General features: G+C 42.2%; 1 protein-coding gene across 1 annotated transcript in view; it reads left to right on the plus strand.

Moving 5' to 3' along the window:
* Pcyt1a (phosphate cytidylyltransferase 1, choline, alpha) overlaps window positions 1–16,489 on the plus strand; it is a 44,895-nt gene that overhangs the window by 10,493 nt on the left and 17,913 nt on the right. Inside the window, exons 2-3 of the mRNA XM_021209220.2 lie at window positions 10,673–10,799; window positions 14,421–14,520. Of these exons, the coding sequence (XP_021064879.1) occupies window positions 10,683–10,799; window positions 14,421–14,520 (217 nt within the window). The 5' untranslated portion in view covers window positions 10,673–10,682. The remainder of the gene's footprint in view (window positions 1–10,672; window positions 10,800–14,420; window positions 14,521–16,489) is intronic.

Raw genomic sequence — 16,489 nt, forward strand, 5'->3', positions numbered from 1 at the left:
AGGAGGAGGAGGAGGAGGAGGAGGAGGAGGAGGAGGAGGAGCAGCAGCAGCAGCAGCAGCAGCAGCAGCCAAAGTTGCTTTTTTAATTTACTGAATATGTGAAGTTGTGGTAGATGGCATTCAGATTAAGTTATCTCAACAGATTAAAACAAAGTACAGCATGAACCTTTTTAGAATTATGATTAAAATTAACTTTAAAAGGAATAGGTCTATTATAACCTTTTAGATGTAAAGGTCAGTTGGTATTTCTGTATCACCACAGATAATGGCTGTGAGTCTCTGTTCTAGGGAGAGGTGTTTCTCCATGCACAGTAGTATCTCTAATGAAAATCTATTCTGAATGCTTTGTGTTGCCCCTGAGGTGCCTAATCCATTGGCAGATAATTCCTGAAAAGAATTTATTATATTCAATTAAAACCTGTCTCTCAGTTGGGAAGTGGTGATGAACACCTTTCATTCCAGCACTTGGGAGTCAGAGGCAGACCAACCTGGTCTAGGCCTACCTGGTGTACAGAGTGAGTTCTAGGACAGCCAGAGCTGTATAGAGACTCTGCCTTACAAAACCAATGTGTCTAGAACCTTCCAGTAAGTAATCTACTTTTTGTTGCCTGGCCCTTCAGGGTAAGTCTCTGCCCTGTCCAGTGTAACACATCCAAGTAGAGACGTAAGGGTCCTGTGGAGAGTCTGTTGTGCTGGATGGTGTGTTGCTGGAGCGAGCACGTGAAAGAGTGTTTTGTAAAAGTGGACACAGGTGAAGGGCTAAGGCAGACTTGTGAAGGAACGTTTTACTGAAGCAGACACAGGAAAGAGGATGTTCTGCTAAGCAAGCATGTGAAAGAACACGTGATGAAGGATTCTTCACTAATGACATGCATGTATTGATCTGTCTTACATTGCTTAGTTGAGCTCCATTTCTTGGGACTCCATAGAGAGAAAATGCACTAAAAAACTTCTGATAGTGTGCTGCAGTTTCTTGTCGCTTCTGTGGGCTCAGTTTGATTGGCAGAGTGATGTCAGCTGAGACAGAGTCACGTGCTGAGACAAGACTTGTGGTGAGGCAAGACCCATGGAGAACACATGATGTTTGGAAGGTATAAATAAGATTCAACAGTGACGGAGGCTGAGCTTGGCTTGCTTATAGAGCTAGCTGTGTAACACTTGTTGGTTTTGGGTCTTCACCAATCTTTGCTTTGCTGAGAGGCACTACAGAGAACTTTTCCTGGTGTTCCTATTGGCCCTGGTCCCTCCTGCTGATTTGTGCCCAGGCTGAAGCCTGGCTGTCTCTGCTAGGTAGTGCCAGGCTGCTGACTCCTGTTTGCTATCCCGCCTCTACCAGAACTGGACTGCTGATATATCTGTGAATTGTTTGCAAGAGGATTGAGCTTCCACTGTTGACCTGTGAACTCAACTGTTGACAACACAGATGGGAGTTGCTCCAAAAGAACCATTTCCAAACAGGTCCACTTTCCCCGTATCCACTACCTCTGGTGGGTGGTGGGCTAAAAGGGAGGTTAAAGCATCTAAAAAAACACCATTAAAAATAAGGTTTAAGCCGGGCAGTGGTGTCACGCACCTTTAATCCCAGCATTTGGGAGGTGGGGGCAGGTGGATTTCTGAGTTTGAGGCCAGCCTGGTCTACACAGTGAGTTACAGGACAGCCAGGGCTATACAGAGAAACCCTGTCTTGAAACTAACTAACTAAATAAATAAATAAAAATAAAAAAGAAAGAAAAAAAAAGAAAAGAAAAAATAAGGTTTAAAAAAATTGTTAAACACATGCATATATATATAAAGATAATTATTCAGTACCTTCTTATATGTTGAGGATTGCATTAATTGTCTACTAGTGTTTTCTGATACCAACTGATGAATTTTATTTTTTTCTTTTCAGTTATCTGTTTACTTATTTGTTTGTTGGTCAAGATCTTTCTATGTAGCCCTAGCTATCATGAAATTCACTGTGTAGACTAAGTTGGTCTTTAACTCATAGAGATCTACCTGCCTCTGCCTCCTGAATACTTGGATTAAAGGTGTTGACAGCGCTGGGCATAGCATTGCACCCCTTTAATCCCAGCACTTGGGAGGCAGAAGCGGATCTATGTGAGTTTCAGGCCAGCCTGTTCTACAAATCAAGTCCAGGACAGCCAGGGCTCTATAACAGAGAAAAACCTTATCTCAAAGTAGGGGATGTGTGTATGTGGATAGGTCAAAGGGTTGTAAACACTGGGTTTTAATCATTTTAAAGTGCCTTTGGCAGGCAGGTGTTACATAAATGCTCAGCAGAGTGAGTTCTACCAAGGCTACGTAGCGAAACTTTGTCTCAAAAAACAAAAACAAATGAAAGATTAATTTATTTGGTAAAGGGATATATTCTCTCTCTCTCTCTCTCTCTCTCTCTCTCTCTCTCTCTCTCTCTCTCTCTCTCTCTGTCTCTCTCTTCCCTTTTTCATCCTGTGCATGTTCTGAAAACACCCTTATTACTGAGCCTTATCCCCAGCTCTCTTTTTAATTTTATTTTGAGACACTGGTCAGAGTCATCTACTCTGGTCTTGAACTCATTATGTGGCTAAAACTGGCCTTGACTTTTCAATTTTCCTCTCTCATTTTCTCAAGTAGCTGAGACTACAGAAGAGATTTTTAAAATTATTTTATTTTATTTTCTGTGTGTGGGTGTTTTACCTACATGTATATTTGTGCACCATGCATGTGTAGAGCCTGAAAGAGGCCAGAAAAGGATATCATATCACGTGAACTGGAGTTACGATTGTGAGCCACCATGTGGGTACTGGGAACTGAACCCTGGTCTCCCAGAAGAACAGCCAGTGGCTTAACCACTGTGGTGGCTGGAATGGGAATGGTCCATAGGTTTAAATATTTAAATATTTAGTCCCCAGTTAGTGGAACTGTTTGGAAAGGATTAGAAGGTATGGCCTGTTGGAGTTTGTCAAAAGACCCTTACTCACAAAAACCACAGAAACTGCCATCGCTGCAAACCACATGAGGATTTTTTTTTATTGATACAACATATTGGGGTCTCCCCTCTCAGCACGCAGGCCAGAGGAGAGACATAGAACAAAGAAAGAACACACTTTTATACCTTTGTAAGGGGCAGATTTGGGTACAGGGTTCTCATTGGTGTAGCAAGTAACCCTTTTAGGCATTGTTTGGTTTGCATAGTGACTAAGTAACCCTTTGGCCTAGTAACTCACTTTTGTTTGTCCCCGTGGTGGGTTATTATGATTTGGTCAGCAAAGCAATAGTACATTTTGAACTTATGGGTCAGTCACAGCTACTAACGTCACAGGGAATCCTAGCAAGGTCAGGGCGGTTGTGGTCTTTCTCAGAATTCCATGTGGGGTGGGGTAGGGGAATTTCTCTGGGAACTGCTATCTTGTTATGGTTATTTCTCTGAGAACAGCTAATATTGTTTTGGTAGCTGTAGACTTAATCATTTTGACCACTAAAACTATGTTTTTACATTTGTTTAGTCAGCCAGCTTTCTTATCTGGCTCTGCACTTGGCCTGCTAGTATAGTTTGGAAATTCCTTTTTGAAGGGGGAAGGTACTGGGTGGTCTTGAATTCATTTTGGATATTACAGCCTTGATGGAGGAGGTATGTCATTGAGTGGGCTTTGAGGTTTCAAAAGCCCATTCGAGGTCTAGTTTCTCTTTCTCTTCCCTGTGCCTGTGTATCAGTATGTGAAGCTTTCAGCTATTGCTTGGCACAGTGCCTATCCACTTCATGATAATTGTGAACTCACCCTCAAAAACTTCAAGCCCCAAATTTAATGCTTTCTTTTATAAGAATTGCCTTGGTCATGATATCTCTTCACAGCAACAGAACTGTAACTAAGATGCTGGGTAGTGGTAGCACATGCCTTTAATCCCAGCACTCAGGAGACAGAGGCAGGCAGATCTCTTGAGTTGGAGCCTAGTCTGGTCGATGGAGCAGGTTTTAGGATGGCCAGGGCTACACAGAGAAACCTTATTTCTAAAAAAAAAAAAAACAAAAACAAAAACAAAGAAAGAGGAACAGTAACTAAGACAACCACCAAGCTCTCTCTCCAGCCCCTGGTAGAAGGGATTTCAAAACAAGTGAATATCTGGGCTGAGAAACAGGAGTTATTATTTTTACCCAGATTACAGTGAAGCTAAGGTGCAAAGGAAGCAAGGTGGAAAGATTTGGAAGCTATGCAGCCAGAGAAGGAACAAAGAAAAGTGATGAAAGGATGTGTCCAAGAAGCTGAGTGCTAGAGAGTGATGCTTAGCATTGGGATAATCGGAAAAGGCTAATGTAGCTCAGAAATCAGGCTATTCCTCCATCACAGGCCCAAAGGACTGGCAGAACAGAATTACTGCAATAAGTGTCTTAGGGAGGAAGTGCCTTAAATTAATTTCCCTGTTTCAGACTGGCCAAGCATTTGGTGTCTGAGGCATGAATCACATGGGTCTAGGTACAGCTTGTACTTTAGTGTCTATGTGCTGGGTATGCAGGTATGCAGAATGTAAGGGTTATGGGGTCATGGTAGCACCCACCCAGATTTCAAAGGAAGCCTCTGTAGGAGGCTGAGCAGTTTCTCACAGGGTAGAAACTTCCTCATAAGCCTTTTCTGGTGTAGTCAGGCATGTTGGGCAGCAGTTGGGATCCCAAAAAGGTACAACTGTCAGCAGTGGGTCTGGCAAGCAGAGCTTCTGGCAGTGTGGAAAACCAGCCCAGGTGATAAGCAGCAAAGTCTTGGGGACTCGCTCCTCAGCAAAGTGAAAGATGTGGCCTTGGGCTTCATGCGTTAGTGTCTTCCCTGCTGCCTTTTCAGACTGGCTTTGGACTACTTGTTTCTTTCCACTTATCACTAGCTTTTTTTTTATTCTATCCCTATTCCACCATTTTTATCTTGGGTATATGTAACTTGCTTATTGTTTTAGAGGGAATCACATATAGACATGATTGCTATAACTGTAATTTTGGCTACTTTATTGAGTTCTTTTACCTACCACCCTTCTCCACACCATCCCTTCCACGTGCGCCCCCCCCCAACCCCCGCCCCACCGAACACTAGGTAAGAGAAGAGGAAGGTTAGAGGGGAAAGGAGGCATGGATCTCATCAGACTACTTCCTGCTGACGAGGGGCATCGGGTTCCATGGGGCGAGTTGATCTTAGCAGTTTATCTCTGCTCATGACCGTTTGATAAACTGCAGCAGCCTCTTGGAGCTCTGGCATTTCTATACCCTCTCAAGAGTCCCAGAATTCCAAGTGTATCTTCAGCTGGCAGAATCATTCCCTTGCCAGAGCATGAGACAAATCACAGTTAGCTTCTGTGAGATCTGAAGCAGCCCCACATCCCACATACCCACAGAGCATAACTGTGGTTTAAGAAACCGAAATTCTCACTACAGGCTGCCTTGAGTGTCAGATGAGACTTTGGACCTTTGCTTGTCGCTGGAGCTTGTTATGACTTTTGTGGAGAGGAATGAGAATTTTGCACTGTGAGGTGATAAGGATATGTGTTCACATGACTACAGTCTTGAGTTGTAGCCACCATGTCTGCTTCCAAGTAACCATTTTTTGCACACTTTCCCAGCAAATCATAAATGGATGAAAGTCATTAGAGTCACATGTGTCAACTTATCATAGGGACCCTTGATCCAGAGACACTCCTGACTCTTTGCTATTATCTTAAGATAAAGCAGGTACATTCCAGCCATGATAAAGTCATTTTTGTCCTGACCCATAAATAACACCTCCCCCATTTGACCCAGCTTGCAGGTTCTAACTGGTCTCGATGTTGCTTATGACCATACTTCTGTTAGTCATCCTCCAATAAGCTATATTCTATACAGCTTAAGTCTGTTTGCTTCTTTCCTCAGTCTTGTGGTACCCTGGGGCTGCACTGGGTTGTTTCAGAACAGATAGACGTGAACTTTGGGGCAACAGGCAGAATGCTGTGGTTTTTATAGACTTTGAGTGGATCCCTTCGGAGTTCATTTGTGTGGGGGCATGGTCCTTGGTGTAAGAGTGTGATGAATGAATCTTTAAGAGATGAAGCCTGGGCTGGAGAGATGGCTCAGGGGTTAAGAGCACTGACTGTTCTTCTGAAGGTCCTGAGTTCAAATCCCAGCAACCACATGATGGCTCACAACCATCTGTACAGCTACAGTGTACTCATATACATAAAATAAAATAAATTTTAAAAAAAGATATGGAGCCTAATGGGAAGTTTCTGGGGGCTTTGCATCCTCAGTAGGTATTAAGGTAGGTCTATATTGGAACCCAGAGTCTCTTCAGAAACGTGTATAGATAAAGCAGCCTCTCCCTGTGATTTCTGCCTTTAGAATGTGTTTCCATCATTGTGATGCCATCTACCATTAGCTCTCAGGAGAACATGACAAAATCAGGTTAAACCTGAGGGGAAGGGCAGGCTACAAGTGGTATAAGGAAACATGAAGGTGCTGGATATGCTGGAGCTCTTTAAGTCTGATTTCACAGGTGTATTAATGTGCAGTCTGTGTGTGTGTGTGAGTGTGTGTGTGCACATGCGTGTGTGTACGCGAGTGTGTGCGTTAGTTTTTTTGAGACAAAGTCTATGTAGCTCTGGCTGTCCTGGAGCTCTATTTAGACCAGATTGGCCTCAAACTCAGAGGTTGCCTACCTTTGCCTCCCAAGTGGTGGGATTAAAGGATGTGTCACCATACAGTATTAGTTGGCTGGTGTGAGTTCTGGGCACTGAACTGGGGTCCTCTGGAAGAGCAGTCTGCTATCTTAATCACTGAATATTCTTCCAGTTCTCTTGTGCAGTTTAATATATGCACCTGATCCATTTAATTTAACCCCTGAGCCATCTCTCCAGCCCAGGCTTCATCTCTTAAAGATTCATTCATCACACTCTTATACCAAGGAACATGCCCACACACAAATGAACTCCGAACTTAATATGTATATGTTATATAGTACATGAATATGTGTAATGTAGCACATGTTAGGACTCAACACATTGGGACTGAGAAGGAACTAGTTTCTTGAGACTCCAGAGATAATCCCATATAAGGGCTGGCCTGTGCCGGAGATTGTAGAGATTTTTAGCAATAAAATAAAGTTGCAGGAATACTGAGGTGATCGTCTCTGTGTTCAGTCTAGGGTCATACTTTAATATTTTCTCATTTTGGGATCTAGCACAGGACCTTGTGGTTGGTAGCAAGTGCTTGCAACTGAGTCACACTTCAATTCTGCTTTTTAAAAATATATATATTGTACACATTTTCCTTGTTTTCCCTTCCTCTGTTTGTGTTGGGGGGAAAATGTATGAAAAATAAAATCCATCATGAAGTTCAGAAATGTTAAAATAAATTCCCATATGCTCCTCTGAGATTCATATGTTGCAAACATTTGCTGTAGTCAGATATGGTATTTTCTTTCTTCTGCTTCTCTTTCTCCTTTACCTGGAGTACGCTGTAGATTGTGCTTTTCTGTTTCAAGACACTTCAGTGTATGGCTCTTAAAAGCATGTAGGCTTAGTTTGTCAACCTTCCATGGCTTTTCATGACTAGCAGTTTTGAAGACTATAGGCTCTTGTGGGATGTCCTTCAGTTGGGGTTTGTTTGTTTGTTTGTTTGTTTCTTCCTGACACTTTGGGGTTTTTTGTTTTGTTTTTGTTTTTGTTTTTGGTTTTTTGAGACAGGGTTTCTCTGTATAGCCCTGACTGTCCTGGAACTCACTCCATAGATCAAGCTGGCCTCGAACTCAGAAGTCTGCCTGCCTCTGCCTCCCCATGTGCTGGGATTAAAGGCGTGTGCCACCATGCCCAGCCCTCTGACACACTTTGAATGAGTGGTATATCTTTAGTACCTCGGAACAGGAGGGATTGTGGATGGTTTTGTGGAGCGATTTTTTCCACTCTCCTACTATCAAGGTGACCCTTTCCCCTTTATAATTAATAATCTATGGAGAGATGTTTTGACATTGTGTAAATATCTTGTTCTTTAGCACACTGTCACATGATAGGTTTGGGATCCTTTATCAAACATTCTAAAGGTACACCCCTGCATGTGGCTTCCTTGTAGCAAGTAAAGCCTCCTTAAAATAGTTGCTACCTACATTGAATTTTAGTACACGTATTCATTTTTTTATTTCTTCATTGATTTATGGGAGGAGTGTGCATGTGTGGAGGTCAAAGGACAACATGCAGATGTTGGTTGTCTCCTCCCAGCATGTGGGACCTGGACATTGAATGTAGGTCATCAGACTTGGCAGTGGGAACTTTTACTCATTGAGCCATCTACACCATGATCATGTGTCTGTGGTGCTCAACGTTGGACCAAATGCCTTTGCATGGTAGGCAGGTTTACCACTGAGCTACATTTCCAGGTTTTCCTTCTATGAGACAAGGTCTTGGTATGTAACTATGACGACCATGGAACTTGCTGTATAGACCAAGCTGGCTTTGAACTCATTCTTCAGCCTTTGACATTCAAGTATTGAGATTACAGGCTTGTATTACTATCCTGGCATACTGTGATTTTCTTTATATGTGCTGGTTAGTTGTTGTCAACTCGACACACACACATACACACAGAAGCCTCGGTTGAGGAATTGAAGAGATGCTTATAGAAGAGGCCTGCAGTAAGCAAGTAAGAAACTGGACTGACTTCATTCTTACCAAGCCTCTCAGCTCAGTGCACATTTTTGGAAAAACAGTTGTTAACTGGGAGAATTCAGTTTCTCCAGACACTGTACCTTGTTCCATGCCAGTTTGCATTTGTCAGGAAAGGCAGTTTCTGGGTGTGTTCCCCTGCCACTCTAGACAGATAACTCTCTAGGTCAGGCTCCTGCTTAGCTATGACTCTCAGGGCGTTACCTTAAGCCTCTTAAGAATCTGGTCAGGTTTCTTGTAGATCTTGCCACATTTCCACATGGACTTGAACTGCAAGAAGGGAAGGAAAGCAGAGCTACAGTTGCTCAGAGAATGGCTTGTCCAGGCGGGCTTCCAAGAGGCACGGAGGCAAAGGGGATGGCCTCAGTCTGTCTGTCTTTTCTTTTCCCCTGCCGTTCATTACCTTAGGTAGAAATGACAGTTAATTGTAGAGCTTACTCTCTCTCTGTTCCGGGGGGGAGCCTGACAATTCATCATTAAAAGAAATCAGTTCTTCCATGCAGATTGTATTACCCAAGAAAAATGCAAATTGGGAGCTAACAGGGTGGTTCTTTGGGTAAACGCACTTGACACCTGACAACTTGAGTCTAGTCCCCAGTACTTGTATGGTAGGAAGAAGGAATTCGCTCCCATTAGTTGTCCTCTGACCTCCTCTACATATATGTGCGTGTGCACACACACACACACACATATACACATACACACACACACATTAATAAGTGTAGTAAAGTTTTTTTTAAAGATTTATTTATTTTTATGTATGTGAGTACACTGTAGCTGTAGATGGTTGTGAGCCTTCGTGTGGTTGTTGGGAATTGAATTTTTAGGACCCCTGCTCGCTCTGGTTGACCTCGCTTGCTCTGGTTAACTCTGCTCACTTAGTCCATGCTTGCTCCGACCCAAAGATTTATTTATTGTTATACATAAGTACATTGTAGCTGACTTCAGATGCACCAGAAGAGGGCATCAAATCTCATGACAGGTGGTTGTGAGCCACCATGTGGTTGCTGGGATTTGAACTCAGGACCTTGGAAAGAGCAGTCAGTGCTCTTACCCACTGAGCCATCTCACCAGGCTTGTAAAAAAAAATTCTTTTAATGCAAATATTTCCACTGGGGTTGGCAAGGTAGCATAAGCCCATATCTAAATAGGAACATTGATTCTCATTCTCATGAAAGGTAGGTACCAGAAACTCTCTGCTAAGTTAGACAGAAAAATGATTTTTTCTTTTGGAAAAAGAGATTTGGTGTGCTTTATTAGCTGGAAATTCTGAACTAGTTTGAGGTAGTGACCCTGAAAGAAGAAGAAATGGCATGGTGACTGTCAGCTGTAATCCCAGCACTAGGAGGCTGAGGCAAGAGTATTTTACCAAAGACAGCTCTCACATTGCCTCTGTATTTCTATAGATACAAGGAGTATGAGCTGGAAGTGGGGTGCATTCCTGTAATTGTAGTATTTGGAAGGTAGAGACAAGAGAAGCATCGCAAGTTTGAGGCCACCCAGGTCTATCGATAGGGTGAGTTTTAGGCCAGTGCTGCATAATGAAACCCTGTCTCAGCCTCCACATACGTAGAACACACACATGCACACGCACACGCAGTCTGTGTAAGTTGAATATCCTCAGTGTGTTAAAAATAATTCAGATTTCACAGTGTTTTGTATTTCATGTTTTCAGGTTAGGAATTTGTAATCAATAATATAAGGATAAATATTCCCAACTGGTCACAAACATTTTAGCTAATTTGATTTGAATTGGTATCTTTCTCAGCCCAGTTATCACAGTCCTCTGCACACAGCCAAGATATGAAATGGGCTGTGTGTAGGCTGCAGTGTTGGGAGGAGTTTCAAGGTCAGGAGATTAACTGTGGCCATTGTTGCACAGTGGTGTTTTATGAATCCTTGTTTTTGCCATTGGCTCATCTTGGTGAAATTTACACTTTGTAATTAATGTTATGCTGAATGTATTTGTGTCTCTGAAATACTGGTTCAAACTTTTTCACCCTCCCCCTCTTTTTTTTTTGAGCAGTTAAAAGAAGATGGATGCACAGAGTTCAGCTAAAGTCAATTCGAGGAAAAGGAGGAAAGAAGCACCTGGCCCTAATGGAGCAACAGAGGAAGATGGAATTCCTTCCAAAGTGCAGCGCTGCGCAGTTGTGAGTGAAGAGTTGTGACTGGCAACACCCTGGTGGTGGGGGGAGAGAGCAATAGGGCATCGATGACATCGCCGTTAGTGTTCTTAAGTGATGGGCAGAGCAAACCGTGAGTGGGAAAGCTGTTAGCTTTCTTGCCACATGAACTACAATTCAGTTGTAGGAGCTGTACATGGGGATTGAGAAAAAATGGAAGAAAAATTTGGACGATATGCCCATGTTGGGCTAAAAGTCAAATCTGTGGTAACAAAGTCAAAGAGTGGCGGTTCTGGCTAGTGATTTGGAATGTGTCCTGTGTTCTTAGGTCCTTCCTGTGTCAATCCTTCACTTTACTGCTGGGCACAGCCACTACTGTCTCCTATATATCTTCATCCCTGGGACATTTCTGTCATACTTCCTAGACTACTGTGAAGGTGAAGGACACCATTGAAAACTTCCTGTCTCAGCTTAGTACCTTTCTAAAGCTTCCCCTAAAAACACACCAAAAGACACTTGCGGATCATTGGAGTTATATTAAACTGTAGGTGGATTATGTTCTGGACAGTAGAGATCTGAAATGGGTGTTGGGGCTAAAAGCAGTGTTGGCAGAGACAGGAGTGCAGAGAAAGTAATTTCCTTTGTTTTCCTCCAGCTCCCAGGGGCTGTTCATTGTGTGGCACTCGGTGCTGGCCAGCGCAGTGACATTCTTCTCACTGGTGCTTCTGCCATCACATTGCTCTGACTTGCAATTCCCTGCCTTCTCTTTCTAGTTACAAAAACTTTGGGATTGCATTTACCATATCCATATTATCCAGAATAATTTTCTTGCCCTTGTAGCCTAAATTTAGCCGTATTTATAAAACCTCTTGTGCCATGTAAGGTAACATTTTCACAGATTCCATAGACAAAAACATGGACATTTTAGGGAGTGTGATTCTACATGTCAAAGAAGACTCGGAAAATGACCTAGTAGCCACCAAAGCTGTGTTTATTCCCAGCACACCAGTACTCCTGTACTGGGCAAGCAGGCATCTCTGAATTCAAGGCCAGCCTGGTTTACATCAGAGTGGAGGCCATCAAACACTACACGTGGGACACTGTATCCAAAACGCAAACAAAAAAGTAGTGCGGGCTGGTGAGATGGCTCAGTGGGTAAGAGCATCCGACTGCTCTTCCGAAGGTCTGGAGTTCAAATCCCAGCAACCACATGGTGGCTCACAACCATCNAAAAAAAAAAAAGTAGTGCATTGTTAATTTCTGAAAGTTCCTCAGAGAATTCAGACTAAAGAGACTGTGGCTGAAGCTCAGCAGTCCATCTGGAGCAAGGACAACTAATAACCACAAAGCTGCAGTCTCTGCACTGGGGACACAGCAGTCTTTCAGTCTGTTAGGAGAAATGAGCTTTGAGAAGACTGAAATTCCTTGGTCCTTAGAACTGGAGAATTTCATGACTTTAAATTACTTTGCTTCATAGAGTCCTGTAAAATGTTTACATGGGTTCACTGACTTGCTATCCCATCTCCTGGGTATACGCCAGCTGATTAGCCTTGGCCAATGGCCCAGACCCCTCACCCAGCACGCTGACTGACCCTAGAGGGAAGAGCATCTGCCTTTGTTCGTTATCGCCACTGGACACCTGTACTTTCAACTCCTTTTGAGCTCTGTAGCAAAAGCAAACAAAACTGTTCTTCTCTTGGAACAGCTACATTGAACCGTAACTGATGTATCATGTAAGTTTCTCACAGCTGTGCAAGTTAGTCGTTTTCTGTACAATCATAGATTGTTTTTTCAGTCATATCCTGTAACCAATTTTAGAGTATATTTACCACCCCACAGAAGCCTGTATTTACTAGCAAATCAACCATTTCTGCTCAGCTTTTGGAAACCACTAGTGTTTCTGTCTCTTTGGTGTTGCTTTGTGTAGACATTATATATAAATGAAACATACATTATGTGGCTGGCCTTTTTCACTGAATATGTTTTCAGGATTAACTCATGTCATGGTATATGGCACTGCTTAATTTCTTATTGGTAAATGACACTTGTATCTTGTATCATACCACATTTATTTCTGCACTTATGTGTTGATGTTTGAGTTGAGCAAACAGTATTATATTACATAGTTATAATATGTTATCATGGCAGTAGACGCTAGAACAGTGATTCTCAATCTTCGAACTGAGCAGAAATGCTGCAACTCTTTAATACCTCATGTTTTGGTGACCCTCAACCATACAATATTTCATTGCTACTTCATAACTGTAATTTTACTATTGATATGAATTATAATATAAATATCTGTTATGTAGGATGTCTGATATGCATTCCCCAAAGGCATCAAGACCCACAAGTTGAAAACCACTGCCTGAGCCTAGTTTAAGAGAAAAAAATTAGGTAAAAACCCTACAACTCACATCATATGTAATGGTGAAGATTCACAATTTCCCTGCTACAAGACTAGGAATAAGGCTAGGATCTTTATCTCCTTCCTTCTGCTCAGTGTTGTACTAGACATTCTAATGGCAATATGGCATGCTAAGAAGAAATAACCATCCAGACTGAAAAGAACTGGATTAAATTGTACTTGTTCACAGATGACAGTATTTCATGTACAGAGAATCCTAAGGCATCAACAAACTAGGACAACCACTAACACTAATAGGTGAAGCCAAGCATGGTGGCACACACCTGTAATCCCAGCTCTTAGGAGATAGAGTCAGAGGATCGGGGGAGAGACATGAGTTATGCAGTTACAGGACCAAGGAAACATACAGAAGTCCATTGTAGTCATCAGTTACATCTCTGTATCCTAATAAGAAACAACCGAAGTGCTTTTTTTAAAAAGTTCCATTCAAGCCAGACATGGTGGCGCACGCCTTTAATCCCCGCACTCCGGAGGCAGAGGCAGGTGAATTTCTGAGTTCGAGGCCAGCCTGGTCTACAGAGTTAGTGCCAGGACAGCCAGGGCTATACAGAGAAACCCTGTCTCGAAAAACAACAACAACAAACAAAAACAAAACAAAAAACAAAAATGTTCCATTCATTATAGTATCTAATAGAAATAAAAATTTAGGAATAAATTAAACAAAACCTCCCAAGCGAAGCCATGTACAGAGAGACAAGTTCGCCTACATTCTGGTTTCAGCTTTGCTTCTTAGCACATATGGTTCTCATAACTTCCCTGACCCTTGTTTCCTTTAAATGATGCTCACCGTGGTAGTCCTTGCTTCCTAGGGAGCATTTGAACATAATCAGAGCAGACGTTAAGCAGCCAGGGTTCCACTGAAGAGCTGCTCGCCTTCCCATTCATTCTCTAGTTGAAGGAGTGTAGAGGTTTTGTCACAGGGTCCAAGGTTTGCTGTTCCACCATGCTGTGGGGAGCCATCTTTCCAGAGCACTGCTTAGCTTCCCAGTCTGACTGCTAAGTTTAACCCCATAATCACCAGAAAGGTGTTCCTTCTTCATGCCACAGTTAACTCAGTCTGAAGAAAGCTGCAGCTTTCACTCTTCACTTTGGAATACTTTTCTTTCCTTCTCAGTGTTACGAAATTTTAGTCACACAATTGAATAACTGACTGTACTTTAAAGGTATGTTGAGTACTTGAGTGAACACCATTGAATTTAACTTAATTTTTTCTTGTTCAGGGTTTACGGCAGCCAGCTCCTTTTTCTGATGAAATTGAAGTTGACTTTAGTAAGCCCTATGTCAGGGTGACTATGGAAGAAGCCTGCAGGGGAACTCCTTGTAAGTAACTGCTTAACTGTTTTATTTGCTATAGTGTTTAGCATGCTAGTCTGCCTCAGTGTTCTGATGGAGGGGATAACTTCTTAACTCTATAAAACTCTAAATTGTTTGCCTTGATATACATTTGTTTCCTGGGTTGTTGACATAGCGATCATGAAATAGAAAAACAAAACCAAAAACGTCGACAAAAACATCACAACTATTAGCCTGATGACTGAGAATGTCAGTCATTGGTAGGTTGCCTGCCTAGTGTGTTCAAGGACCTGGGTTTGATCCCCATGGTGGCAGAAAAGACAAGACAAGAATCTTGCTAGCTACAGCTGGATTATGATTTGTTTGCTTATTTGTGTGTGTGTGTGTGCTGCAGAGAAATCAAACCTAGAGCCTGGCTCATGGTAGGCAAGGATTCTATATTCAGCTGTACTTCTTGCCCTATGTCTATTTTTACAAATATACAAATAATTAATATACTGTCATATACTTATCCTAGTCTCAGAATTTTCTCCACAGTTCTTTCTCATGGTGTCAGTCAACTATAATTACACTTGTAATCTCAGCTGGGAAGTAGAGGCAGGAGGATCATTTCAGATTATCTTTGGCTATCACATAGCAAATTTGAGGCCAGACTGAAGTTGAGACACTGTCATAAAAAGCCATCCACACTGGCAGAAACAAATGACTTACCCATTGTCTTAGTTAGGGTTTTACTTCTGTGAACAGGCACCATGACCAAGGCAAGTCGTATAAAGGGCAAACATTTCATTGGGGCTGCCTTACAGGTTCAGAGGTTCATTCAGTCCATTATTATCAAGGTAGGAGCATAGCAGTATCCAGGCAGGCATGATGCAGGCAGAGCTGAGAGTTCCACATCTTCATCTGAAGGCTGGCTTCCAGGCAGCTAGGACAAAGGGTATTAAAGCCCATACCTACTCCAAAAGGCCACACCTCCTAAAAGTGCTACTCCCTGGCCCAAGCATAAATAAACCATCACACCCATTAACTCCAGTTCCAGGGTCTTGACACCATTTCTGGCCTCTGTGGGCAATGCATGCACAAGATATACAGACACAGCTGGGTATGGTGGTGCACATTTTTAATCCCAGCACTCAGGAGGTAAAGGCAAACATATCTCTGAATTCAAGTACAGCCTGGTCTACAGAGTGAGTTCCAGGAAAGCCAGGGCTAAATAGTAAGACCCTGTCTTGAAAAAGAAACTAAACCCTACCAATCAACCAACCAACCAAACAAACAAAAAACCCCAAAGACATATATGCAGGTAAAATACAAAAAACAAACAAGTAAAAAGAACAAAATAGACTACCTACCCATACAAATGAAACATCTCATAAGCATTTGTGGTGAATGCTAAGTCATTCAAGCAGTTAGGCAGCGATTTCTTCTTTTTTATAAATCTCCCATTCTTTCTTAATTTTTTTCTAATCTTTTTCCTGTTCTGATTACCATGATAAATATTGTATCTATTCTGTCAATATAGGGCTGAACTTAACTCCAGGCAAGCACAGAGTAAGAGGGTCATTACAACCACAATATAGTCTCACACATATGCAATGAGTTTATGAACCTAACCTCTCATCCTAGTTCCTAGTTGGCCTGGAACTCTGTAGACCTGACCAGGCTGACCTGGAACTCAAAGATCATCCACCTGCCTCTGTTCCTTGACCCCTATGCCAGCATTGGGATTAAAGGAGATTGTGGTTTGGTTTGGTTTGGTTTGGTTTTGACAGTGTCTCTCTCTGTAGCTTAGTAACCCACAGAGATCTGCCTCCCAAGTGCTGGGGTTAAAAGTTATTCACTGTGATTACTTCTTGTGTTTATGTTTGGTTTTTTTCTAAATAATGAATAGTAAAATATGAAATGAAATATGAATATGAAATGGTGCTAGACAATGTCATTCTGGCTAGGGTATCCCAGGACCCATTAATTTATTATTTAGTGGGATAGGTTTTCA

The sequence above is a fragment of the Mus pahari genome, chromosome 12 (genome assembly GCF_900095145.1).
Source record: "Mus pahari chromosome 12, PAHARI_EIJ_v1.1, whole genome shotgun sequence".
Classification (NCBI taxonomy): domain Eukaryota; kingdom Metazoa; phylum Chordata; class Mammalia; order Rodentia; family Muridae; genus Mus; species Mus pahari.